The 25,492-nt window shown below is 33.6% G+C and overlaps 4 protein-coding genes across 4 annotated transcripts; 3 read left to right on the forward strand and 1 right to left on the reverse strand.

Annotated features, from left to right (window-relative positions):
- Positions 1–2,656: 2,656 nt before the first annotated feature.
- LOC18052699 (NDR1/HIN1-like protein 2) lies at positions 2,657–3,522 on the forward strand. Its single transcript, XM_006449045.2, has one exon. The coding sequence runs from the start codon at positions 2,825–2,827 to the stop codon at positions 3,494–3,496; it is 672 nt and encodes a 223-aa protein (XP_006449108.1). The 5' UTR covers positions 2,657–2,824; the 3' UTR covers positions 3,497–3,522.
- Positions 3,523–4,445: 923 nt separating this feature from the next.
- Positions 4,446–6,418, forward strand: LOC18052700. Its single transcript, XM_006449046.2, has 2 exons — positions 4,446–5,153; positions 6,025–6,418. The coding sequence occupies exons 1-2, from the start codon at positions 5,142–5,144 to the stop codon at positions 6,349–6,351; spliced, it is 339 nt and encodes a 112-aa protein (XP_006449109.2). The 5' UTR covers positions 4,446–5,141; the 3' UTR covers positions 6,352–6,418.
- A 3,632-nt stretch (positions 6,419–10,050) lies between these two features.
- On the reverse strand, positions 10,051–12,635 carry LOC18052703 (probable UDP-3-O-acylglucosamine N-acyltransferase 2, mitochondrial). The gene is made up of 10 exons (XM_006449049.2): positions 12,336–12,635; positions 12,028–12,226; positions 11,864–11,940; positions 11,715–11,764; positions 11,406–11,470; positions 11,256–11,307; positions 11,105–11,175; positions 10,888–10,954; positions 10,445–10,516; positions 10,051–10,288 (listed from the first exon to the last, which is right to left on the reverse strand). Exons 1-10 carry the CDS (start codon positions 12,427–12,429, stop codon positions 10,220–10,222), a joined length of 816 nt encoding a protein of 271 aa, XP_006449112.2. The 5' UTR covers positions 12,430–12,635; the 3' UTR covers positions 10,051–10,219.
- A 4,363-nt stretch (positions 12,636–16,998) lies between these two features.
- On the forward strand, positions 16,999–20,321 carry LOC18052704 (putative receptor-like protein kinase At4g00960). Its single transcript, XM_024191649.1, has 7 exons — positions 16,999–17,807; positions 18,473–18,610; positions 18,699–18,904; positions 19,033–19,243; positions 19,343–19,580; positions 19,774–19,924; positions 20,013–20,321. Exons 1-7 carry the CDS (start codon positions 17,039–17,041, stop codon positions 20,319–20,321), a joined length of 2,022 nt encoding a protein of 673 aa, XP_024047417.1. The 5' UTR covers positions 16,999–17,038.
- The last annotated feature ends 5,171 nt before the right edge of the window (positions 20,322–25,492 follow it).

Raw genomic sequence — 25,492 nt, forward strand, 5'->3', positions numbered from 1 at the left:
AAAAAAAAGAACATTGTTAACATGTGAGGTCTAAACAACAACAATGGACCTTCTAACATATAGGACGGCCTAGTTTTGCCTAGCCGCCTCAACAGTGAGCTCACGTTACATTGTCCTTGCAAAGGAGACACAAATTGTTTAGTTCCGCCTTTTTTTTCCCTTCTGTGTCTTGTATCTTACACTTGCAGTCTAGTTGGTCACTATAAAACGACGTAACGATCACTAACATTCTTGCAACCAAAAAATTTATCTTGCCGAGAAATGGCTACTGAGCGACGCTCTTTTAGCTATAGACTACTATGTGCCATTTTCTTCACTCCAATCTTTGTCGTGGGCATAATTTTTCTCATTCTATGGCTTAGCCTACGCCCACATCACCCAAAATTCCACGTCAAAGAATTCACCCTTCAGGGTTTGGGTCAAACAAATGGATATCTAAATGTCAATGTAACAGTCCGAAACCCGAGCCATCGGGTTCGGATATATTACGATTCTATGCGCGGGTCGGTTTATTATAAGGATCAACGGGTCGGGGTAGTATCCGTTTTCGAATCGCATTATCAGGAGCCGAAGAACACAACCATTTTGCATTATGTTTATAATGAGCCCCTGGCCCTGACCACGCAGGCGTCCAACAATCAACGTACGATTGAGATTATGAATGATCGTACGCAGGGAATGGTGGTTTATAGCTTGCAATTCAAATCAGTCATCAAATACAAAGGGTCCATGTGGGATAAAAGGAGCCATCGGATGCGTGCCACTTGTAACGTTGGGGTTGGTCCGAACGGCGTGATCTTGGCAAAATATAAAGACAGACAATGCCATGTGCATATGAGTTTATTTGAATTGTACACATAAAGGATGTAAGTGTCCGTACATTTCATTTTGCTTTTTCTGATTTTCTCTTGGAACCTCGATCCTTTATATTTATATAATAATATAAATTACATCAACTATAAAGTTACACCAAACAAAAAAAAAAATTATAGTGCATATGATATAATTATGTGTTTGTTTGGTATAATTCTATAATTGATGTGACTTAGATATAAAACTTTATTCACGAACGTCAGAAAATGTGTCTTTGATTCTGACTTTATTTTATGTGTAATATTGTTGTAAACGTGTAATAAATGTATTATTGATGTCGTGGATTTCAAGTTTAATGTTTCAAATTCAATTAAAGTGAACAATCTCGAGTTTAAGGATTTTTTTCCTCTTAAAGGTGAAATGACTTGACAGTTTATAACCTTCAGAGGCTCCACACATTATTACTACATTAGGCTAGTATATAAAGGTGAATTAGATTTTTTTTAATAAAAAAATTAAATACTCAATTAATTATCATCATCATCGTCAACTTCCAAAATAAGAGGGGATTACAAATGCTATAGCTGTATGAATGAAAAAAAAAAAAAAATTGACTCTAGGAGGATTACCCCCACAGAACAAATGTCAAACATAATAAACCCAAGTTAGGCCAATCGTTTATAATATAAGAATAATGAAACTTGTAAAACCCAAGTTGGCCACACTATTAGCGACTAATCCTATACAAATATAACAATAATGAAAACTTAATTTGGAATGGATATGGCATAGTAATCGAATAGATATTATTTATTTTGGGCACACAACCGTTTATAATTTTTTTTTTTTTTTGAATTTACAATCCAAAACATGCCTCCTAAGTTGGAAGAACCAATGAATTATAAATTATTACAAGAACTCAATCGCTAATGATGCTGTATATTACATTATTCTCCTCTTGAGGACCTCGCTTCTTAGTGAAGGTTAATAGATGCATGGCAGAATGATAAAAAATACTCACATGCTCATTGGGTTGCTAGCCATGAAATGAGTTTCTTCACTTAGGCTCAACCCTTGCTCATCTTGTAGTTATACTAAACTTATTTTTTTATTGGCCTTTAGGTTAGGGGTTTAGACTTTAGGCGAGTCGTTTTCAATCAATTTTATTTAATTCATCATTAGGTTCGAATTCTAAGGGAGATATGGGGGAAAAAATCAACTTAGCTTTGCCAACCTCTAACTTTTAAAAAATTAAAACAAAAAACTCAATTTGAATTGCATGTATTTTCATTTGAATTACTGTTTTATTGAGCAATACAAAAACACAATTCAGCTTACAAGTTGCCTTTCCCTTCTTTGTTTTCTAAGTGACAAGATAAATCTCACAGAGTTATATTTATATCATAGCATCAAGAATTAAGACTCCTAAGATGTAAAAGGCACTGTAGCCTGTAGGTAGCGAATGGATGACGTGTTTTGGTTTATGCTTAGTTGCTTGATCAAGTATATGTACAGATATGATTGTAAGCTTTTGCTCAAATACAACTAACATATGATCAGAAGTCCAGAGGAAACTTTATCACACAATCTGTTCATATATATATGTATGTATATATAAAATACCTTTCACCTCTTGTAAGGAACCTTTATACCTTATTTTCGTTTATTAGCAAAGCTCAGCATATACGGCATTATACATGTATCTTCTTTAAATTTCATTATTTGCTTGTCTTAATGTATTGTTATCTCGTTAGTCCCAAATTACAAAATTAACAATTATGGCATTATACCATATAACAATGCCCTTATTCTTTTCTTTCTCCGGGCAAATCAACATAGAAGAAGATAATATGGCAAAATAGCTGATTCATGTAACAATGTCCTTATTCTTTTCTTTCTCCATGCAAATCAACATCCAAAATTCGTACAGCTTCTCATTCCCTCTACCTTTCTAATTACTACATAAACACATCTTGCAGTTCCAGCTAAACCCTCGCTAGAAAAAAAAAAAATGCACTCAACTGACCGGCTACCAGTTCGATCCACGCCGCAAAACCAGCCCATCAAGCGCCACAACACCGCCCGCTACTATGCCCACAGGGTGCGTGAAAGCCTAACCACTAGGGTCTCCAAAACGCTATGTATCATATTCTTGTCACTCCTTTTGGTTGCGGGCATCATCTTATTTGTTTTATATCTTAGCTTACGCCCGCATAGGCCAAGAATTTTTATCCATGAATTTTCCATCCCGGCTTTGGCTCAACCCAACGGGTTCGAGAATGCTGAAATTATCTTTAATGTAACGGCCCGTAATTCCAACCAGCACGTTGGGATATATTTCGATTCCGTGGAGGGGTCGGTTTATTACAAGAACCAACGGGTCGGGGCAACTCCGTTGGCGGACACATTTTTTCAAGAGCCCAAGACTACAACTATCTTACATGCTACATTAAGTGGGGCAACGTTAACTGTAAATAGCGGGCGCTGGATGGAGTTCATGCACGATCGTGGACAAGGAAAGGTTGGTTTTCGTCTGGAGATAAAATCAACCATCCGATTTCAGGTGTCCACGTGGGATAGTAAGCGCCACACGATGCACGCCACCTGTGATGTTTTTGTGGGTACAGATGGATTTATCTTGCCAGCTTATAAAGATAAGAGGTGTCCACTCTATTTCACCTGATTTGATTATTATCATGTACTATTGTTTGTTTTCTTAACATGAAGTGAGTTCAGAGTAATTTCTTATAGAATTTGGAAATTTGGTTTTTGATTTGATTTGTAACCTGCTGGGAGGTGTAATTAATTGCTTGATTGAGCAACAATTGTTTGTACATGACTATTTGTCTGCGTCTATTTCCAAACATTACGATAACATATATTGTTCAACAGCACAAAATTTGTTAAAGCGGGCCTACCTAGAATTTTGTTTTCCTTGATCAGTTACTGATATTTCAAAAATGATGTTTCATGATATCAAGTTCCAATGCGGCCGATAACCATTGTTTCGCTAAATTCATGAAGAAATCCGATCACAAAATTAAGATTGAGTCATGTTGTTGATGCTCTTAAGAAAAAGGAAATAAAGCAGGTTGGTTGTTTTGGCTTTAAGCTACTTTTTCAACTCAGAGAGAGGAAAAGCATGTTCCCTGTTAAAAAACCCAGGCGAGTGAGTAATCCTATTTTAAGGATTAATTATGGTACTAAGAGATCTGTTCTTTGGTGTACATCCACCAGTCCCTTAAAGAATTGGCCTACGATAGATTTTTCCCTGCATCTGTATATCATCACAGTGATATAAAGCAGCTAAAAGGACTTTCCACCAAAGAATTACAAAGTAAAAGTTTCTTCAGAAAGTGAAATAATTGTTACAATTTTCAAGTGGGAAATGAAAGTATTTGCGTTTACACACCGCCCTTATTAGATAATGAGATGTCCAGTCAGTGAAAGCAAAAGTTGATCACGTAATCACAATGCTTTTAGCAATATTGCTTGCTTACACCGCTTAAACCAATTATAATAGAAATTTTTGGCCAGATGATTTTGACCACAATGTGTGGAGTGATCTTATATAAGTCACCTTTTCAATGGCTTAAAACTCAAAATTAATTCTACTTCTCTTCCAGCTTGATTAACTCGAGGCTATCTTTTTTCTCGTCACATTCACTGTCCTTATCTCTTCCTATATACGTACAGTCATCATTCCGTCTGTGGTGCAAAAATGTCTCCAAAAATGCGTCTCCGTGAAGAAACAAAATCTAAAATTTCTGTTTTGTTGTGGCTTTGTCAAGTAGTAATAGTTTGGGTTTTGATTTCTGTGCTGATATGGCTATGTTTGAAGCCAATAAGTCCTGTTTACATGATCACTAATGCCTACGTACCAGCCTTGAATCAACACAATTCAACAGAATCCATACGAAACAATTCTGTTGTTAACCTCAACTTTGAACTCTCAAACCCCAACGAAAGAATTGGCATCTATTATAACGACATCATCATAACCTTGTATTACAAGGATACAGTCATTGGCACCAATTCTCTGGCAGGATTCTACCAAGGCTACAAGAAAGCGACATCATACGGAGTGTTGGTGAATGCAACTGATGATCACCAACCATTAAGAAGAGGAGTGCTTACAGGCAACACTACCACTGTAGAAATGATCAGGGTTTGCTTGAAAACTGCTGTTAGGTACAAGATATTCTTATCGACTACGAAGCATCATCGGATGAATTTTGAGGCATGCATATGCATTGGTTCAGATGGAAGGATTTCAGGGCAGAGAGAGATAAAGCTACAACAAATGATGGTGAAGGAGAAAATCAAAGATGGAAATTAAGGTTTATTTAATTAATTTAGACAAAAAAGCCTAGATAATTTCTCGAGATAGTTGTAATTAATAACACTTCGATCAGGTTTAATTTATTATCTTTTTCTGTCTATTAGAAAAGCATATACCACACACACACACACACACACACACCCCTTACGGTTTTTCTGAAGTGCATAAAACAAGCTTCCCCGAGAAAACAAGTGATATCCTTTGACTTGTTTTCAATGTGTAAAGAAAATTCCCTGTCTGAGAAGAGATAAGCCTTTCAACTGCCTGTATGTATCAATTCCATGTAAAAAAAAAAAAGTAGCGGCCTCCTTGAAGCTACTTTAATTTCATGTGGCCTTGAGGCCCCATTTTGTGGTCGCACAGAAAGCTAAATATCACTCCAAAGGAAAGCATCTATTTCCCGTCCCTGTTGAAACTTATTCGATAGCTTGCAAATATAATATTCCCTTGATGGGGGCACCACTAACTCTAAGCAGCAAGCTGCCTTATGCTTTTTCACATTTGTTTATACTAAAATATTGCCTCCCTAGCAATTAATCCCTTCAAATTACTTTCTTCTTCCTCTCTCCATGCCGCAACCATTTTAGTAAAACAATAATACTAATATGTGCGAAACCAGAAATTTTTATCTTTGGCTTCTTCAGATTGTGGGCCTCTTGGGGCTCATCGCACTTATCCTATGGTTAAGTTTACGTCCTAAGAACCCAACTGTCACCGTCGTTGAGCTCACAATCCCGCCGATAGGTGACAGCTCCTCTCCCGCTGATGATAGCAATGGCACCCTCTCATTCGCGCTTGAAGTTGAAAATCCAAACAAAGACTCTAGTATTAATTTTGATGACATTATACTGACATTCCTTTTTGGTCAGGATGCAGCAGCAACGGACACAGTTCCTTCTTTCGATCTTGACAAGAACAAAGATCGAGAAATACGAGGACAGAGCGTAAATATCAATGGTCGTTCATGGAAATCTCTTCGCAGTTCAATATCAAAAAATGGAACGGCGCCGCTGAAAGTTGATTTTTCAACCAAGTTTCGTTATAAAACGATAGGCATAAAGAGTAAGCATCATGGAGCTAAGTTGCAAGGCGATGTACAACTGGGTAAGGATGGCAAGATTTCAGGAAAGAAGAAGAAGATTAAGCTTAAGTTTACATCCAAGAAATGGAGAGTGAGAGCTTCTCATTTTCATTAAACAATATGATAAATTAATGTATTCCTTCGGATTTATTTTATATATATATTCTAATTCGAAATTTAAAAGTGTGGGAAAGTCTGAGAATTAATATGTGCTTTAAGTTTTAAATCCGCTTAATTTCTAGACTTTCCCATGTTTTAAAATTCCGAAACAAATCGGGACTATATATATAAAATATTTACCAAATTTTTAATTATATGTACAGGAAATTAATTGATACAGAAAGACTAAAAGTATTTCATTCATAGTTTCATGAATGAATCAGTTAGCTATATATGTACTTGTATATACACAATAGGAAGATGTCAATTCCATTGCGTAATTGATGTATTTGATTTATTCTAAACCATTTTTATTATTTACTTTTTTTGCAAAGCAATATGATTTGAACTCGCGGTATTATTTTTGTAGTGAATCTGATTTAATCTGCTTAAATTGATCTATCCAATAGATTTTAGTCAATTTCGTTAAAGTCAATTGAATATAATCAATAATTGATTCAATATTAACGCAGTCCAAAAGCCAACAGAATAACAAAAAGTTCGGTCGAAGTAATGGTTTCATAAGATTCAAGAACCGATGATTACAGTTGGAGGACAATTCCCGGAGAAGAAAGAACAACAAAAACGGAAAACACTGCTATCATTGGCATTGAGGTTTAGAAAATTCTCGTCTCGTCCATTGACAGAGATTATAATATTTCTTCTGCCATCTCGTCTGCTAATTTCTACTCTGGCGCTGCATTGGCTGTATGAATAATAACTTGTTCTAATTGGCTTCGAAGAGGTATTTGGTGATGCTTGGGAGGTAAAAGAAGGACCACGATTAGACGCGCCTTTGCAGATGACCGATAAGGTGTGGACGATCAGGGGCATTAGAAGGAGAAGTCTTGACTAGGGGCGGACCCAGGACTTAATATTATTTTAGACTAAATTTAAAAAAATTATATTTTAAAGTGAGTGTAAAAATTTATAAATAGAAAAAAATACATTAAATAAAGGGTGAAATGATGAACTTTATCCCTATAAATATTTATTTTAAACAAAAATAGTTATAAAAGAGTAGAAAACAAAAGACAATTCATAAAAATACTATTTTTCTATTATGGAATTTGATATTACAACCTACAATAGCATGTAATTATATAAGGATTAATAAATCAATTAAGAATTTCAAACTAAAATAAATCAATACATGTAATTACAATATGTTAAAAATAGCAAGTAAAACTTTTATATTTGAAGTCAAATACTTAATTATCAGATTTAATAATTAAACAATTAAAATTTATTCATCCTTTTAAATTATAAAAGTATTATTTGTTAAAAGTTTCAATAATAAACTAAACTTAACTCAACAAAAAAGTATTTTAGTATTGTTATTTTTTTACCATGCACTCTGACTCTTTTTGAAAACCCAAATGCTGATGATTCTTCCATAAAAAACTCCTCATATTCAAATTTTATTTTCTAACTTATACTCTTAGTTAATGTAATTAATAAATAAAATCTAAAAATTCATATAAAAAAGTTTATGAAAATGTTGAAAATTGTTACTATATGTTGCTTTTGTAAGTACCATTAGTGTTAATGACAATGTTATATTACATTGTTATACTTTAATTTTTTCAATTAGTATTTTTTTAAATAAATTAAAGTAGTAATAATATTTTATCTCCCTAATGTTTTCAATCTATTCAATAAATATATAATTTATCATTTTATAAAATAAGTCACTCATTTCAATTAGAAAAAAGATATAATTTAATTAGGGACATATTTGAAAATAAAATAAAACTCTATTGTTATATAAAATTGATGAGACATAAGGACAATTGAGTTAAGGACATATTTGAATATAAAATAAAAACTCTATTGTAATATTAAATTGATGAAAATATAAGGGTAATTGAGTTAGGGACAGATATGTAAAGAAAATTGAAACTCTGTTATTTGAAACAAATGATGAAAAAATAAGGGGATAATGATTTTTTCTGGACCAGACCGGACTACTGACCAGTCTAGCTCAGCTGTAGGTCCGCCACCGGTTTGGATCAAGTCAACCTACAAATCCCTCCAAAGAATTAGAACAGACAAATCCACTAATGGTCATGCAGCAAATTAAAGACGGCAATTTCGGTTATTTATAAAAACTCCAAAAAATTCAAATGAGGTAAGTAATATCTTACCTCATCTCCCCAAAAAAAAAAAATCCTTTTAATCCGTGAAAAAAAAATATATTTCTATCTCTACCATAGATCTCACTCTTATTCTCACTCAAAAATTCTTTCTTTCTTTCACTTTTGTTTTTTAGATTTTCTTTATACCTTTTTATTTAAAGCAAATATAATTAAACCACATGAGTTGTTGTATAAATTTTTTTTTTTTTTAAAAAAACTCAAATAATTGACTTGAGTGTTGGAGGATTCAAGCTAGAAAAACCTTTGGCATCCTCCTAACCGTTCTCTATGAACGCAACGAGAAGTGCCTGTGGTCGCTTGGATTTGCTTGAGCAAGAAGTTGCAAGTAAAAACCATCTCCCCAACTATAACAAATTTAAATGTTGGCGTGGGCATCTAATTGCCACACAACTCGACCAGATTTCCGCATCAACCGGTGGGTCTATGTTTTCGAACTAAGATGAATTATTTGGGTCAGGGTCAGTCTTTTGGAACCCAAATGGTGAAGGCTTTCGTGCTCTTGAGAAATTACTATCACCATCTGCTCGAGGTTGAGATCAACTTGAATTGGAACCCGCTTTGCTTTTCTTTGAACAGAAACTACGACAATAATAAGCTTCTCTCTTTTCGGGGTTTGTCAAAACGTCCCTGGCTGATTGAACTATTTGAAAAGCACCCTCGGCGGCAATAGATGGGTTCTTTTCGGGATGCAGCATCAACGGGGTTTGTCAAAACGTCCCTGGCTGATTGAACTATTTGAAAAGCACCCTCGGCGGCAATAGATGGGTTCTTTTCGGGATGCAGCATCAACGCCAATCTCTTGTACTGTTTCTTGATAGTGATATTATCAACTTCGGGATCAGTAATGGCAAGAATGTCGTACCGGGTTGATTTCATCTCTGGTATTTGATGCACTCTGTAGGCGGTGAAATAATCATCGAGATTGGGTAAATTTCCATTAAAATCTTTGGCTGCTTTCAGCTGCTTGATCGCCATGTCTAGGTTCTGAAGCTTCAAATACTCTTCTGCAGCATCTCTAGCCTTCCCGGCTGCTAACTTCACAAGATTTGATCAGCATTGTTTACTTTCAGTAAACGGAGGGTCAAGTCGCGTTTTGGCTTCATACACTTGTTTTTACAGTGAACAGATTGTTTGCGCAGAGTTGACGCCTTCCTAGTTGAAACAGGTTTCCATTTGTTAGATTTGTGAGGGAGTACCGAGTGTTAGTGTCACATAGTTAATTCGGTTGTTAAAAAAAAAAAAAGAACAGAGAATCACTACCTGACAAAAGTGTGATTTTTTGCATTCTAAATTATACTCAAGAATTGTGCACAACCAAAAAAAATGAGAAGTATTTTGAACATTATACTACTTTTTTGAACAATCATAGCGTGAAATTCAGACTCACTAGATACTAGAAAAATAGTAAAAGGAAAAAGACAATTTGCATAATAATTTCAACTTTTGTGCACCGATGACGTTAATGTTAGTACAAAAACACTTGATCCATTAGAAGGAAATCTTTTAGATAATTGTTAAACGTGTCAAATATGACCAACATTGTTAATAATGTTCTAAATTGTCCATCCCCTAATCATGGCCGTCCTGGCCTAAATCCTTCTAAACACAAGGATATCAAAATATATGTTATAAGTGTTTTGCCCAACATCCGTCGAACATAAGACTTTATGAGGTCCTTTTCTTTGAACTACGAATCTGGTTAGCGACTTGTCTTCTCCATTCATGAATCGGAACCTGTAGAGCAATTTGTAAAAGGGTTTATCGATGAACGTCACAATGTTGCACAAATCAATCAACTGACACTCACAAATTTAGTTGACGCACTCAGATTTTACTCTTTATTACACGACAAATTCAAATAAATGAATGAGCTTAAAAGAAAATCCTCACAGCAGGGAAGCCACCATAATCCCCAGGCTCTGTGATGTCCTTGAAGACACAGCTATTAGCAGCAAGTCGGACCTGCAATTGAACCATTCCATGTAAATGAGTAAACATACTCCAACCATGGAAACAATAGAATAAGGATGCTGCCACATTTAGGTCAAAAGATGAAATTCTCTGATCAATGGTACTATATTTCTGCTTCAAAAACTGTGGAAGGAATTAGATAGGCGAGCCCTGATGGGTAGAGTCGATGACTACTCTGATACATGATCAGCAGTATGCCAGACAACTTTCAGTCTATGATCTTCCAGTTGTATATAGGACTATAGGAGTATATGCTTCACATTATTACATTATCAAATGATAAGAGTCATCTCAACAACTTGAATGGATAAACCCCTTTTTTTCCCCCAAATTGGAAAAAAAGTGCTTCTTCAAGTATATACCTTTGATGCTATAGAAACATGATCACGAACAGCTACCCTTCCCCCCAAAGTTACATAATCCCCTATCCTGAAGAAAAAGAAATCATGTGGGACATAAGTTTCACATTGTCATTTAATGGAGTTGCGTCAAATACAACGTAAACCCAAAGTACTCCAAAAACTTAAAACCAAAAGCATTAGGAAAAAAAATGTAAACAAGGAAGAAGAAGTAACATACGTCGCTGAACCTGCAATTCCAACGTGTCCACACAGCATGCAACTCTTTCCTATAGCTACATTATGGCCAATCTGCAAAAGGAAAGCAGATTCTCTTTCTTCTTGAGATTGCTGAATATGTTTGTTGAAAAGGCAAGTTAGCAGAAACCCACCTGGACCAAATTATCTATCTTTGAATGATCCCCTATAACTGTATCTCTCCAACTGCAAAAATAAACAGGTCAAAACTCAGAATTCAGCTTGAATTGGCTTCTAAGTACAAGCAAGTTTCAGAAAATTAGCAAAGCAAACAAACGCGTCACCTGCCCCTGTCAATGCAGGAATTTGCACCAATCTCCACATGGTTACCAATCCTAGCATTCAGCAGCTGAGGAGAGGAAACATATCACAAAACACCAAGGCAATACATCTGAGGCACCTACTTAGCTTTTCTTAAAAGGCTAAAATATGTTGAAAATACAAACATAAAGCTTTTACCATATTCCACCACAAATCCAAATATAATTTTACCAATTATTTATAATTTCAATTTTTAACTGTTTTAGTTATCAAGATCTCTCTAAAAGGATAAATTAGAGAAACACACACAAACAAACATATAGATCACCAACTTGAGGTTTCTTCAACATGTTGCCGTGCTCGTCCACAAAAAATCCAAATCCTGAAACACAGACAACATGCCTCCAAATTTTAGAACGCAACAATTGGGTTATAAAGTTAAAGTTCAATGTATCTTTCAACAATTGGCTTACTGCCTTACCATCTTGACCAATGCACACCCCATTGTGAATTATACATGAATCACCTATAATGCAGTTACTGAGTGCAACATTAAACCTTCAGAAAGAAAACATACATAGTTATAGCTACTATCAAACACTAAAAGTTGACTGTAGATGTCGTAAAATGAGTTAACTAAAATACCCTATATTTGTTGATTGACCGATGGTAACAGCGGGACCAACAACAGTTCCTGATCCAATACACACATTTGCACCCAGTACTGCTTTTGAATGAACTATAGCACCAACTTCAATCAGCACAGTTGAATCAATACAAGCTGACTGGTGGAAGATCCCACCTCCATTATGCCATTTTTGAAATTGTTGGCGGCTTTCTATGTCTGAAACATATAAAAGCATGTGCAAAGTACCAGTCAAGCATTTCCTCGAACATTTGGACGGCAGAAATTGAACAGCGGATTGTATGAGTATAACCACTATAACACTCACCGGACTTAGTCGAAAAGAGATTGCAAAATCTACCAAAGTCTTGTTTATATGTCTTGGTGAGACGATAATAATGGACAAATCGTTTAACCGCCATAAGCAGTTAAAATAAATGAAAGCATGGAGTTTTATTCTTTTTAACAAAAAACCGTGGAGTTTTGGAAACGACGCGAGTTCTACAGACGTTCGCCAGTCACGCAGAGACAGCTGGCGTCAGCGAATTGGAGGAATAAGATAGGGAAGATCTAGTTTAGTCGTTAATACAAATATTGGCAGTCCCAAACTTATATAAGGTTTAGTTGGGTTTAGACGACGACCGAAAAAAAAAAAATTTACGATATTTTCTACAATTTATCACACTATTTTTTAATTATTACTTAGAAATTAGTTATGTATTTATTATTACTTTATAGTTAATTATTTTTTTATTATTCATTGGTTACTTAAAATTTAGTAATTATTTTTATTTATTTTATTTAATAGGAAATGATATATCTCTTATGCAATAGCCAATAATTTAAATTTTTATATTTGTTTATTAAATTGAAGAGACCGTTATTACCGAATTGCAACATAAAATTCTTGTCAGGCTCTTGGGATACAGCTTAGAGGAAAATGAAACTCCGGTCAGCTATGAGTATATGCCTAATAAAAGCCTCGATGTCTTCCTCTTTGTTTTGTCTGTCGGACTCTGTATTTTAATTCTAGTACGCTACATGTAGTAAGAAAGACTAAAGTACTTCCTTAATTGCTGGTTATCAAATTGTGCAAATAAAAGTAGAACGTGAGGCTATTTCGGCCTAATTCTAGTTTTCTTTGCACATTATGTGCCTACGTCACTACTGGGCACCGTAGCAGTTGTACTACAAGTCCTTCCTCCCATTATTTTTCCCCTTCCTTGCCTTAGCCACAGAGCAAGCCATGGTAGCTAGTCAAGTTAAATGCTGTGTTCAAATTCGTTTTCAGACTCAACAAGGCGTGTTAAATTGGACTGGAAAAGACGCATAAATATTATTAATGAAATTACATGGGGTCTTTTATATCCCCATGAGAATTTTCAACTCAAAATTATCTATTGAGATCTCAAAATTAAGTTAGGAATTTTTTGCCAAATTATGAGATGAACCCTAAGAAATCAGACTTTGGAATGGCGAGGATATTTGGGGAAAAGCAAAGTGAAGCTAATACTACCGACGGAGTTGTTGGACATAGTAACCGCATTTCACAATTAATTGGTAATTGCCTCTGCTTTGTCTGTTTTCGAAGATTAACATAGCTAACAGTATATGGTTTGAACTTATGACCATATTATCGTGTGATAAGATTCAAGAGACTGAGGTCGTATGCATCCGATCTTATGTTGTTGTTCCATTTTCAAACAGTGGATACATGGCCCCAGAGTATGATGTCTTCAGATTTGGAAAAAGGATAGTGGATTTTATCCATCCAAACATGGTCTAAGCCTCCTTTCTTATGTATGTAACTCTCTTTCTTTCTTTCTGAAAAATAATTTCCAACGATCGTTTCCCTAATCTTTGTTTGTGACTTGTATGGTCTGAAGGAGAAGCACTGGCGCCGATGGGGCCAGTACTGAAGCAGTCGTGGGTTCATGCTGGACTTTTGAAATTTATCCGTATTGGATTATTGTGTGTTCAAGATCGAAGACTCAGCAGACAGGCCCACCATGTCTTCTGTGGTTATTATGTTAGCAAGCGGTTCGGTACCACTTCCTCAACCAACCCAACCTGCAGTTTCTGTTGGCCGAATTGTCGCAAGGCCGGGTCAATTCTCACCAGGCGCCGAAATTTGCTCTGTTAATGGTGTTACTCTTTCAAGCATGTCACCCCGTTGAAAATTAATTCCTATTCATTCACTTCGTTGAAGATAAACACAGGGAAAACAAAGTGTTAATTAGAATTAGCTTGAAGTTCTGGCGATAATGCAACTACAAGAAATTATTAATTAGTAACCTACGGCAGGTCCAGTAATTGCTCTTGTTGATCCCGTGCAAACATTTTTTTTGCATTACTCTTCTTCTGCAAGAACTGTTGTCCACAGTCCACTGACAGGAGCACAGCTGGTTAATTGGTCTGATTTCTTTTACCTTATGTTTTATTAATCATTTGTGTAAGTATATTGCATCTCTTTAAGGGACCGATTAAACCTAGACTCTACTGCATAAAAATGCAGATATTCATTTCAACTATTTTGTCTTCCCTTTTTCAGGAAAAGAAACTGAGTTGAATTTATGCAGCGAAAAAATTAGAAATATATCTTTTTTTTAAAAAGAAAAAAGAAAAAAAAAACCCATTCAAATGAAAAATTTCTGGTTTTGTCCCGCTAGGAACAATTAGCTAGAGATTTCGTATTCAATTCAACAACTGCGTCTTCCCTTCTAATATTTTTCTCCAACAGTTGTGTCTTCCCTCTTCATATTTTCTCGTTGAAAGCAAGTATGAGTTTATTTTATGCAGCTCGTGGTTATTGCTGTTTATATTAAAAATTATCTTGAATGGCCAACGGATTACGGATTCGGTGAACGGGAGATTTTTTCCATCAGTGAATGATATGTTAATCCCCTAAAGCAAGCAAAGGAGCAGTCAACCCCTTACGCCAAGACACGCAATGCCAAAAATGGCAGTCAACCCTCCATTTACAATTTTGGTCAAGCTTGTGGGGGGATACAGCAGATGCTCTTTAATTCATGCATTTTGATTTATTTAACTCTATATCTGTGTGAACCGAACGAGACGAAAATCTTTTCCTGCCAACCCCAACTTGCAACATAGTAGATTTTTGGTGCACGCGTCTTGGATCGATGAAATATACTTTAATCTTATTTAATATTTATCACCAAAGACTAATCTCTTTTTACTAAAGCAAAAGCTTATATGAAGGCAAAATTTTGGTCTGTGCTTGAAATTAATGTTTGGATCCTTACCAACAAGTGACAAGTTCTGATTCTTCTCTTCATTGAATTTTGTAACATATGCTTTGTTTATTTACTTTTATTTATGAAGCTTTCTTTCTTTCTTTTTTTGTATTTTGTATAGTACAAATAGGATACGATGAGTTAAAAGAAATGCACACTTAAAGTTCAGCACCCATAAATTTTAAAAAATACATAATTAAAATCCAATGCAGGAAATCAAAGAAAATACATTTTCAAATAACTACATAGGATGCTCCCCAACAAAAAAAAAAAAAATACTACATAAGAAGAGTTGAGCCTTTCACCATAATGATAAAAGAAATAAATGCAACCAACTCAATCAGAGTGTTGTCAGCAACCTTTTTAAATTTGAAACAATATTTTTCTCATTAATTGATTTGTAAATAGTAAGGAAAAAAATACTATAAAATTTTTAAAATTTTAGTTGCTTGATTGTCAATGAAATTTTTTATTAAAAATTAAAAATTACTTTAATAGACATTTTTTTAAAAGTATGTTGTGAAAGAAATGAGATAAGATTGTCAATTAAGTAAAATATATTTTAGATATTTTAATATTTTTAAAAAAAATTTCAACCTCTATTAGTAATGGTAAAAAATTTGAGCTTTTATAATAGAGAAAAAGCCAACTTATTTAATATTAAAAAACTCTAAAAAATAATCAAACAGCAATAAGAATTAAAAAAAATTATAAAATTAAATAAATACTTATAATTATTAAATAAGCACTAAAGTCAATTTTAACATGAAGATATAAAGTACCAGTACACTTTTGACAATTTGATAATTAGTGATCTAATTTAGTAATTGTTTAGATTCGTATATAATTGTTTAGAGTCGTGTATTGTGTGTTAGGAAAAGTTTGTCAAAAGTTTGTCAAAAGGCGTTTGGAAATACTTTCTCCCAAATGTGTGATTGCTGGAGCCTTTCTTTTTATCCGAAATAAAAGTGGGATGAGCACCTTTATTCTTAACAAAGGTTTCTATCACTCGCATCCTTGTTGTTTGTGGAAAGAAATTCATAGACTGATATATTGGAAATCTATTACTTTTTAAGTCCTTCTTAATTGTATTTTATATCATTCAAATAGTTTTCAACAACTAAGTTTACGAGCTTATGGCCACAAAAATTGAGTTTTATATATTTTTATTACATTTATCTTTTTAAATTCTCCATGGTTGATATAAAAATTTTACATGCTCTTTTTTTGTCTTCCTACTCTCAAATATATAAGGTGATATAATTTTTTGATAACAAAAAACTTAAACTTTAATAATTAACTTGTAACTCATTTGGATACTAAAACGTAACACATATTTGATTAGATGTTTGGATTGTTATGTTGTCAACTACGTTAATGATCAAACTTGGTGACGACCCTGAAATCGGAATTAAATAAAATATAATTAATGTGGACTGAAGGGATGTATTTGTAAGGGTATGGTCTCAGTGTTCATTTTCACAAACAATAAGGACTCTTGAGAGAAAGTTAGAGAGAAATTTATCCTCTCTCTACCATTTTCTTCGTTATTTCTCTCACCTTTGTCTCAGCTTTCTCTCTACTTAAACATTTTTCAATAATTTATAAAGCAACATTACATAAAGACTCTGCCACTTTATTTGCGCAAGTGCGTGTGTTGTGTCCAACTTTCTTTATTAACACATTCATTATCCCAGACAAACCTATTACTTTGGATAAGTGCGAAGTAAACATCTCCTATTGAAACGAAGCCAAATCTTTGCTTCAGAGGACAATGCCGATCGTCATTTTCTCTGCCTCAAAAACTATTCACTTGCTTCACCTTCTTTCTTTTCTATCCTTAGTTATGTCACAGAGCCCTGAAAACATGCCGTTTCATTGCTCACATCTTCCTAATAATACTGCTTCAGCCAAGTTCACATCCAATCTTCAGCGCTTATTCCAAACTCTTTCTGAAGTGGCTGGCAAAGACGCCTACAATAAAACGACTGAAGGGAGGTATCCGGACAAAGTTTATGGTCTTTACCTCTGTAGAGGCGATGTTAACAATGAATCATGTGGCGAATGCGTAGATTTAGCAACTGACACCATTCAGAAAGATTGTGATGGCACCAAAGAAGCAGTTATATGGTCTGATAAGTGTATGGTACGTTATTCTGATAGATCTCTCTCCCCTAACTCAGAGACGTGGCCAAGCAATTGCTCGACCCACAGAGAGAACTCTACTGAACCTGAAACGTTGAGAAAGACTGTGGCTAAGTCATTAAAGGAAGTAATTGCGATGGCAACTTTGAATAACGAATCTAAGTATGCAACCCATGTGGTTAACTTTTCCAGCAAGCATAAGCTGTACAGTCTCGTGCAGTGCATACCAGAGCTGTCAACGGAAGATTGTCGTGCTTGCTTAACAAGTGCCGCCACTTCAATTCTACGTTGTTACCAGGATAAGAAGGGTGCCAGATTTCTTAACCCGAGTTGTAATATAAGATTCGAGCTGTACCCGTTCTTCACGTCCAACCCTCCACCTGCAGCCGGCCCTAACGGTGAGTTCATTGACTTGAGGTTCGCACAACGCATACTGTTGAGCTTTCTATAACTTAGTAAAGATTTCTCGTAATTATGAGGAAGAAAGTCTAGAATATATAAAAAAAATTTAAATTTAAATACACATATCATATATACATTAGTTGATTGTATTACCTCTAATGTATTATAGGATTTTTGAATTGACGCCAATTAATTAAGACTTGTAAAAGTGTTCTTGTTTTCATTATAGAGTTCAGATTTTTCAGTTATAAATCCACTTAAGGCGACTGTGGAAGCAGTTGGAACGGAAACTTTACATGGTAGAACATGATTCAACTTCCAATGTAGTAAATTTTATTCTTTTGATTTAGTTTTTATGTCATACAAAATCCCTCTTTCTGAAATCCTCGTGGCAACATATATTTTATTGTAACCTTTTGTATTTTTACTTTTAAAACCGAACGGCATATATTTACAACTTGTAATCTTATAAATGTGTGACACCTATTAATAAATTTTCTAGTGAGATAAGTTGTTCATTGACTTCATTATTATGTGATTAAAGGTTATTTAATTAAACATTCACAGTTTGTTGTGTCATCCTCATAAATTTCACGACCATTAATTAGGTTGAAGTTCTAACATTTTTAATGTCGTCATGAAAAATTCTTAATTATTTTAGCCTGGATTCCACCAAGTGGAAGGAACGCAAACAGAAAATGGATTGAAATTGGCGGTTCAGTATCAGGGTCAATTTTAATAGTCATGCTGTTCGTTTCTTTTCTTTGGCGTACGAGGCAAAGAAATAAAAAAGAACAAGGTACATAACGGTTTTATTATCGGTGATGGTACGAAAGCGACAATACTCTTGTTCTGCTCTTTGTAAAGTAAATTCATTGTGCTTGCAGAGGAGAGAGCAATTAGTCGAGAGGCTCAATTACTTGAATTGGGAGAAATTCAAATTGGAAGCCATTACTCGTATATTTTACGAGAAGAGAAGCAAGTGGAATCCAAAGAGTTTCCTCTGTTCCCATTTGACCTCACCGTGGAAGCTACACAACATTTCTCCGATGAAAACAAGCTAGGAGAAGGGGGCTTTGGCCCTGTTTATAAGGTAATCACAAGGTTATGATTTAATTTGTTTAAGAAACTTTGCCACTATGTACAACGAGTTTATTCAACTGTCAGTCAGGTGAGCTTCTTGTTTCATGGTAACAATTCATTCTGGAAATTTGCTTGCAGGGTGTATTAGCGGATGGCCAAGAAATTGCTGTGAAGAGGCTCTCAAGAACATCTGGGCAAGGCCTAGAAGAATTCATGAATGAAGTTACTGTAATTGCCAAATTACAACATAAGAATCTTGTGAGACTCTTGGGATGCTGCTTAAGGGGAAATGAATTGCTGCTCATCTATGAGTACATGCCCAACAAAAGCCTTGATTTTCTTCTCTTTGGTATGCTCCTCAAGCTTTCTATTTTCCTTAATTGCTAATCGTTTACGAGCACACGACAAGGTAAGTAAACCAGTTAAATAATGTTCAATTTATTATTAGATTCAACAAGGAATGGACAATTAGACTGGGAAAGACGCGTTGGCATCATTAATGGAATTGCACGAGGTCTCTTATATTTGCACGAGGATTCTCGACTCAAAATAATTCATCGCGACCTCAAAGCTAGCAATATTTTGCTAGATCATGACATGAACCCAAAGATATCAGATTTTGGAATGGCAAGAATATTTCGTGGAAATCAAAATGAAGCTAATACAAATAGAGTTGTCGGAACATAGTATGCCACCTCTTGAATTACTGTTTGATTTTGTTTTGTTTCTCATCAAAAACTATTTTTTATCACTTACAAAACTTTCCTTCTTTTGGTCACCATTGAAAATTTTCAGTTTAAATTAGATACTGAAATATAATATGGCATAAAAACTTCTCTATACATGTCATTTAATCTTAGAAAGTTCCAACTTCAACAGTGGATATATGGCCCCAGAATACGCCATGGAAGGACTATTCTCAGTTAAATCAGATGTCTTTAGCTTTGGAGTTCTTCTTCTAGAGATAATCAGTGGCAAAAAGAATAGCAGCTTTTATCTTTCTGACGAAAGTCGAAGCCTCCTCGCGCATGTATGTAGCTGTCTCTACTATTCTTTATAATTGAAAAGCCAATTTTCTTAGACTCGCCTTATTTATGAACCGTGTAACGTTATTTCAGGCATGGAAACTATGGTGTGAAGGAAATGCATTAGAGCTCATGGATCCCGTGCTCAAGCAATCGTTTAATCCAGATGAAGTGTTGAAATGCATTCATATCGGGCTGCTGTGCGTTCAAGCAGACCCGGAAGACAGACTAACCATGTCTTCTGTGGTTGTTATGTTGGCAAGTGATACCGTTACGCTTCCTAAACCAACCCAACCTCCGTTTTCTTTTAGCCGAGTTGCTCTCAAGTTAACTCAATGCTCATCTAATATTAGAGATTGTTTTGATGCTGATTTAACCCTTTCAAATGGTTCACCTCGTTGACGCTCTATATGTTGTTAATATACATCATTTTGATTTCTACGTTTACAACACGTTGGCCATGATCGTTTGGCACTAATATCATCTTTTGTTCGTCATATGGTTTCATTTTCCACTGAATAGGAATCATTGTTCCCCGCTAGATTCATTTTGGCTACCACATATATATCTGCCATTCATTCTCTTCGTATTTTAAATACTTAGGGAAGCAGAATGTTGGGATCGAGCAAAGCACATATTGATCAATTAATTTCAAATGATGAACGAATCTTGACCTAATCTATTGAGGAATTTGAGGCTTACAGTATCAATTGAAAACACAGAAAGATCAAGAACTCCAAAGACTCGAACGCTGTCAAATACTTGAGGTGGTTCACCCGAGATGCTTACTTCCGCATCGAAGTACGCACTCAAAACGCTTTATTGGATCACGACGATTAAAGTCCTTAATCTCATTACAGAGAACAAAACTCTCTGGACAACGTTCGCTAATTAAATTCGAGCAAAATAAAGAGATAATTGCTTGTGGAGCACTATTGGTCAATGGATGTGGATCCAATAATGAAGTAACTTGAGCTTTTGTCATGTGAAAAATATATGATCATCATTAATTAATATATCGTTAAAATTTAATTAATTTTATATTTTTATCTAATTACTACCAATTATATATTTTTATTATGACCCCTCTTTTTTTATATCAGTTATTCTGTTTGTAACTGTATAACAAATTTTAATTTACTTCAGCGTATATGATCATCATTAATTAATTATTAGTATGTTTATACTTGGAAAAATTAATTTTAATTTGTGATGCAGATGTGGTCGTACAGGCATCTACAAGACTCGTCTATTTGGTAGCCCAAGTATCATAGTTTCGACAATCGAAATATCCAGAGCAGTCTTGATGGACGACGAGTTACTTACAAATTGTTATCCTACAGGCTACAGCCATGAAGATATTGGCTGGAAATTAATATTTTTTAAATGAATTTGAAATTAATAATGCAAAAATAATAGTTTAACTCTAAGGACTACTAAGGGGAAATTCACGCCATGTTATTCTTGCATTTTTAATTTTCAAATTAATGTAAAATATTTCTTTCCTCGCCAGCACGAAAAGGACTGGTACAGATCCTCGAAGCGGAACTTAGTACTAGAAGGGGAATGCAGAAAAGTGATGATCGAATGACCAAGATAAAAGTGATGATCGAATGACCAAGATGATGATGGCAAAAAGTTGGATGACTCGTGTCTTCTTTAGCCGATCTGAATGCTCCCTTACATGTTGAAATATGAGCTACAATATAATCACCGAAAATTTTAGAGTACATTAGAAATATTACACCTAATTAACACATACACGACATGTATAGTTTAATTAACTATAACTGTCAATTACGTAGTGATTTTTCAAAATAAATGCACACATAAAATATTATATGCATTAATTAAGTATAATACTTCTGATATACTTTAAAATCTCTCCTACCTATTTCAACATCCATTCGTGATCCAAAAAGCCAAGGTTATCCAATTCAATTAATTATGATAATCCTTCCAATTGACAACTTCTGAAGCACAAATAATTACTGGTCTTAAACTGAACTAACGATAATGGAATATAAAATTTTCGATCTAAGTGTTGAATTGATAATTACATATGTTTTTAATTACGTAAAGTCAATTGATATTACAAAAAATCAATTAATTACTGAAGAAGGACAAGAGGGGATTATTAAAAAACGACCATCTTTGTAGAAAGGACTGAGTCTTAAAGAAATTAGACAAATGAAATATCTTGCTAGGGTATATCGCTAGCATGATTATGTAAAATAGAATTGTATTAATTTCTACTTTTACAAACAAAATAAGATGTAATTTGCAACCCCCTCCCCCCCCCCCCCCCCCAAAAAAAAAGTTGATTATATAAAAGTTGATGTTTAATTGTGATATACTTAATATCTTGTATCACTACAATATATGTAAGGAGTTCTAGTGTATATATTGTTGACTGGGTTAGTTTCGGGTTATATGCTCCTGAAATGACAATATTTAAATATTTTTAAATTATTTAAATTTTAACTTATTCTTAATTTTATTCAAAAATAAAGGAAAAATATGGGCGGATTGATGAAAAATATATATAATCTTTACAAAATATGAGATAAGTTGAGGTTATTTTTCATCAACCCACCCTCACTTTTATTTTATCTCTTAAACAAAATAGAAATAAGTTAAAGCTTAAAGTAAATTAGGGACATTCTAAAAATTGTGGAGGCTAGTCCAAAATTTACGCTTGTTGATTTAAACAAGAAACATTGCGCTTCTTCAATTTGCCATTTCGGATTTTTGAGAGACGTTAACAGATGCTAACATCAAACATTAGTTTAGTCACTTCAATTAAAGCCTAATATTTATCTTAACGGGTGTATTTAACAGGGGGTTTATGAGAACAATAGAGGGGTGTCAGAAGCACCACTCGGCCTTTTTAAGTTTCGTTAATTACATTTTGGGATTTCACCTTGGGCCACCCACATGAAAAGGACCCGAACTCCCAAATCCAACATTTCATAAGTCATACCTGGTGATATACTGATATTTGGCTCTCTCTAATAATCTCACCAATTCCTAATTATCACTTTTATTTTAATATTCATTTAATGCTTTATGAAATTACTGAAAATGATAAATAGATTTTAAGTGTTTACATAATTTCTAGACCCTTGGTTGAGATTTTATAGATTAAATGATATAGATTTATATTAGTAATCTATAATTAATATCTTTTCTTTTCTTTTCTCTTTCTCTCATCATCTCCATTCCTTCTTGCTCGTTTTTGTATCTCTTCTCTTCTAATTACAACTTTCATCTAATCCTATACGTCTGCCTTTCATATATTATGCTCAAATTGCAATCTAAGTGCAAGAATAGAATTATAATAAGGTGAAACAAATAGAATTTGTAGGGATTGCACAGAAAAACACATATTTTAATAAAATCGAAAATTGTAATTTTTTGTCTATTAGTGTATTGAAAGCTATATCTTCTTATTTGTTAGTGACATCCTCTTTATATATACATTACATTTAATTTTGAATTAATTCTGAATTTTTTTTCAGAATAAATTAGAAAATTATGAGAATTTCCTTATTTTTTAATTATTTTTAATTTAAATTTTAATTAATTATGATTAGAAATATTTAAGTAATTAAGTATTTAAAAATATTCTCAAATATTATATATATATATGTGTGTGTGTGTGTGTGTGTGTGTGAACGAGAAAAAATTGACACTCAAGAGATTTTGACGGTATTTGTATTGGTTTCAGCATTGATGGCGTTGACGTGCGAACAAAAGATGTGCGAGTGCGACTTTGAATTGCAGACGATTATTGCTGAATTTGGTAGCCGTCGTAAATGTTAAACAAGATGAGATTGAGATCACTAAAAACTATTAAATAATTGCTACTTAACAATCCTGTTTTGATTATTATTAATAATCACAACTAATTTTCAATTTGATTGCATATAATTAAATAGTCAAACTGTCAAAAAGGATGCCAAACATCTTATCTTACTGAGGACAATTAAGGCATATGAACATGGGAGTAGTGCTATATATTCAAATTTTAATTCTATAATTTTACTCTAAATAATATAGTATTCATTCACAGATTGATGAGATAACATAATTAATTTACTGAGAACTTATTAAAAATCATCTACCACTTAGTGCCTGTTTGGTATGGCTTATTTAAGAGCCATAAGTGCTTATTTAATTGTATAAGCACTTTTTAAAAATTTTTATGGTGTTTGGTTATTTTTTTAGTAGAGTTTTTTTAGCTTAAATAAGCTAATTTACCTCTACTAGCAAAAGCCCAAAATTTGAGCTTTTGGGAGTAGAGGTTAGAGAGCTTTTCTAAAAATATATAATATAAAAAATATCACACAGTTTAATGGTTCAAAAGTACTTTTTTTATTGACAACCAAACACCCAATAGCTTTTGGGAGTAGAGGTTAGAGAGCTTTTCTAAAAATATATAATATAAAAAATATCACACAGTTTAATGGTTCAAAAGTACTTTTTTTATTGACAACCAAACACCCAATAACTTTTTGTCCAAAAACTCTATTGGTATAAGCTCTACTGTTATAAGCTCTATTTAATAAGCTGTAACAAACGGAGCCTTAATAAACAGCATATTACTTACTATATTATTTGAGACAAAATTTTAGAATGTCTATTCAATTGATATGCATCTAATATAATATTTATTGATAAAGTAATATTGAAAAATTATTTATTAAAAAGAATAATACTATGTTTACTCTATTAGAATACTTAGTTTGTACAACATTCCATGTGTCATCCATGGATTGAGTTATAATATCTTAATTAAATCAATTAATACCATATACATCATATCACAATAAATAATTAGTGCCACATAATAATCAGATACAAATATAATAGTATATTAATTAATTATAATACTATTGTGTTAAAAATATTGAGTGATAAAGTCAAACAACCCTTGATATTTGTCAATTTATTAATAATAGATGACATATTGTTCAATATACAAATTATGTATCCTAACAATAGGCCTACCATGAGAAAAACAAAATTTCAATAAAGACAAGGAACTTAATTGAAATTTTCCTATTTTACGTTATGGCCACTTAGACTTACAATTTTTATGTTATGATGGCTTCTCAAGTTTATTGTATCATTATGACAGATAATTACAATAAACTTGAATAAAAAATTGTAATTTAAAGGGAAAAAGAGACAAAAAAATTGAATTAAAAAGTTTGTTGATTGACAGAGATTATGATCGTAAAATTCATTAACCATTGAGTTTTAATATTTGACTCTCATTATATCTCACCGGCCCCGCTAATCACTTTTATACTAATATTTATTTTATGGTTATATAAAGTGGCATAAAAGGGGTAGATAGCTTTTAAGTGCATTGGCATGATAATTTCTATTAATGTTTAGTTTAGCCAATCTAATTTCTTAGACTCTAATTTCTTTTAACTTTTTAAATTATTATCTCTTTTTAAATATTGTATACTCTACTTTTGTAATCATGGAGGAAATTAATTTACAGTACTCTATAGAGAATGAGGAAGAAGTATCAAATCTTTCTTTTATATAATTATGGC

The sequence above is a fragment of the Citrus clementina genome, unplaced genomic scaffold, assembly GCF_000493195.1.
Source record: "Citrus clementina cultivar Clemenules unplaced genomic scaffold, Citrus_clementina_v1.0 scaffold_2, whole genome shotgun sequence".
NCBI classification, from domain to species: Eukaryota; Viridiplantae; Streptophyta; class Magnoliopsida; order Sapindales; family Rutaceae; genus Citrus; species Citrus x clementina.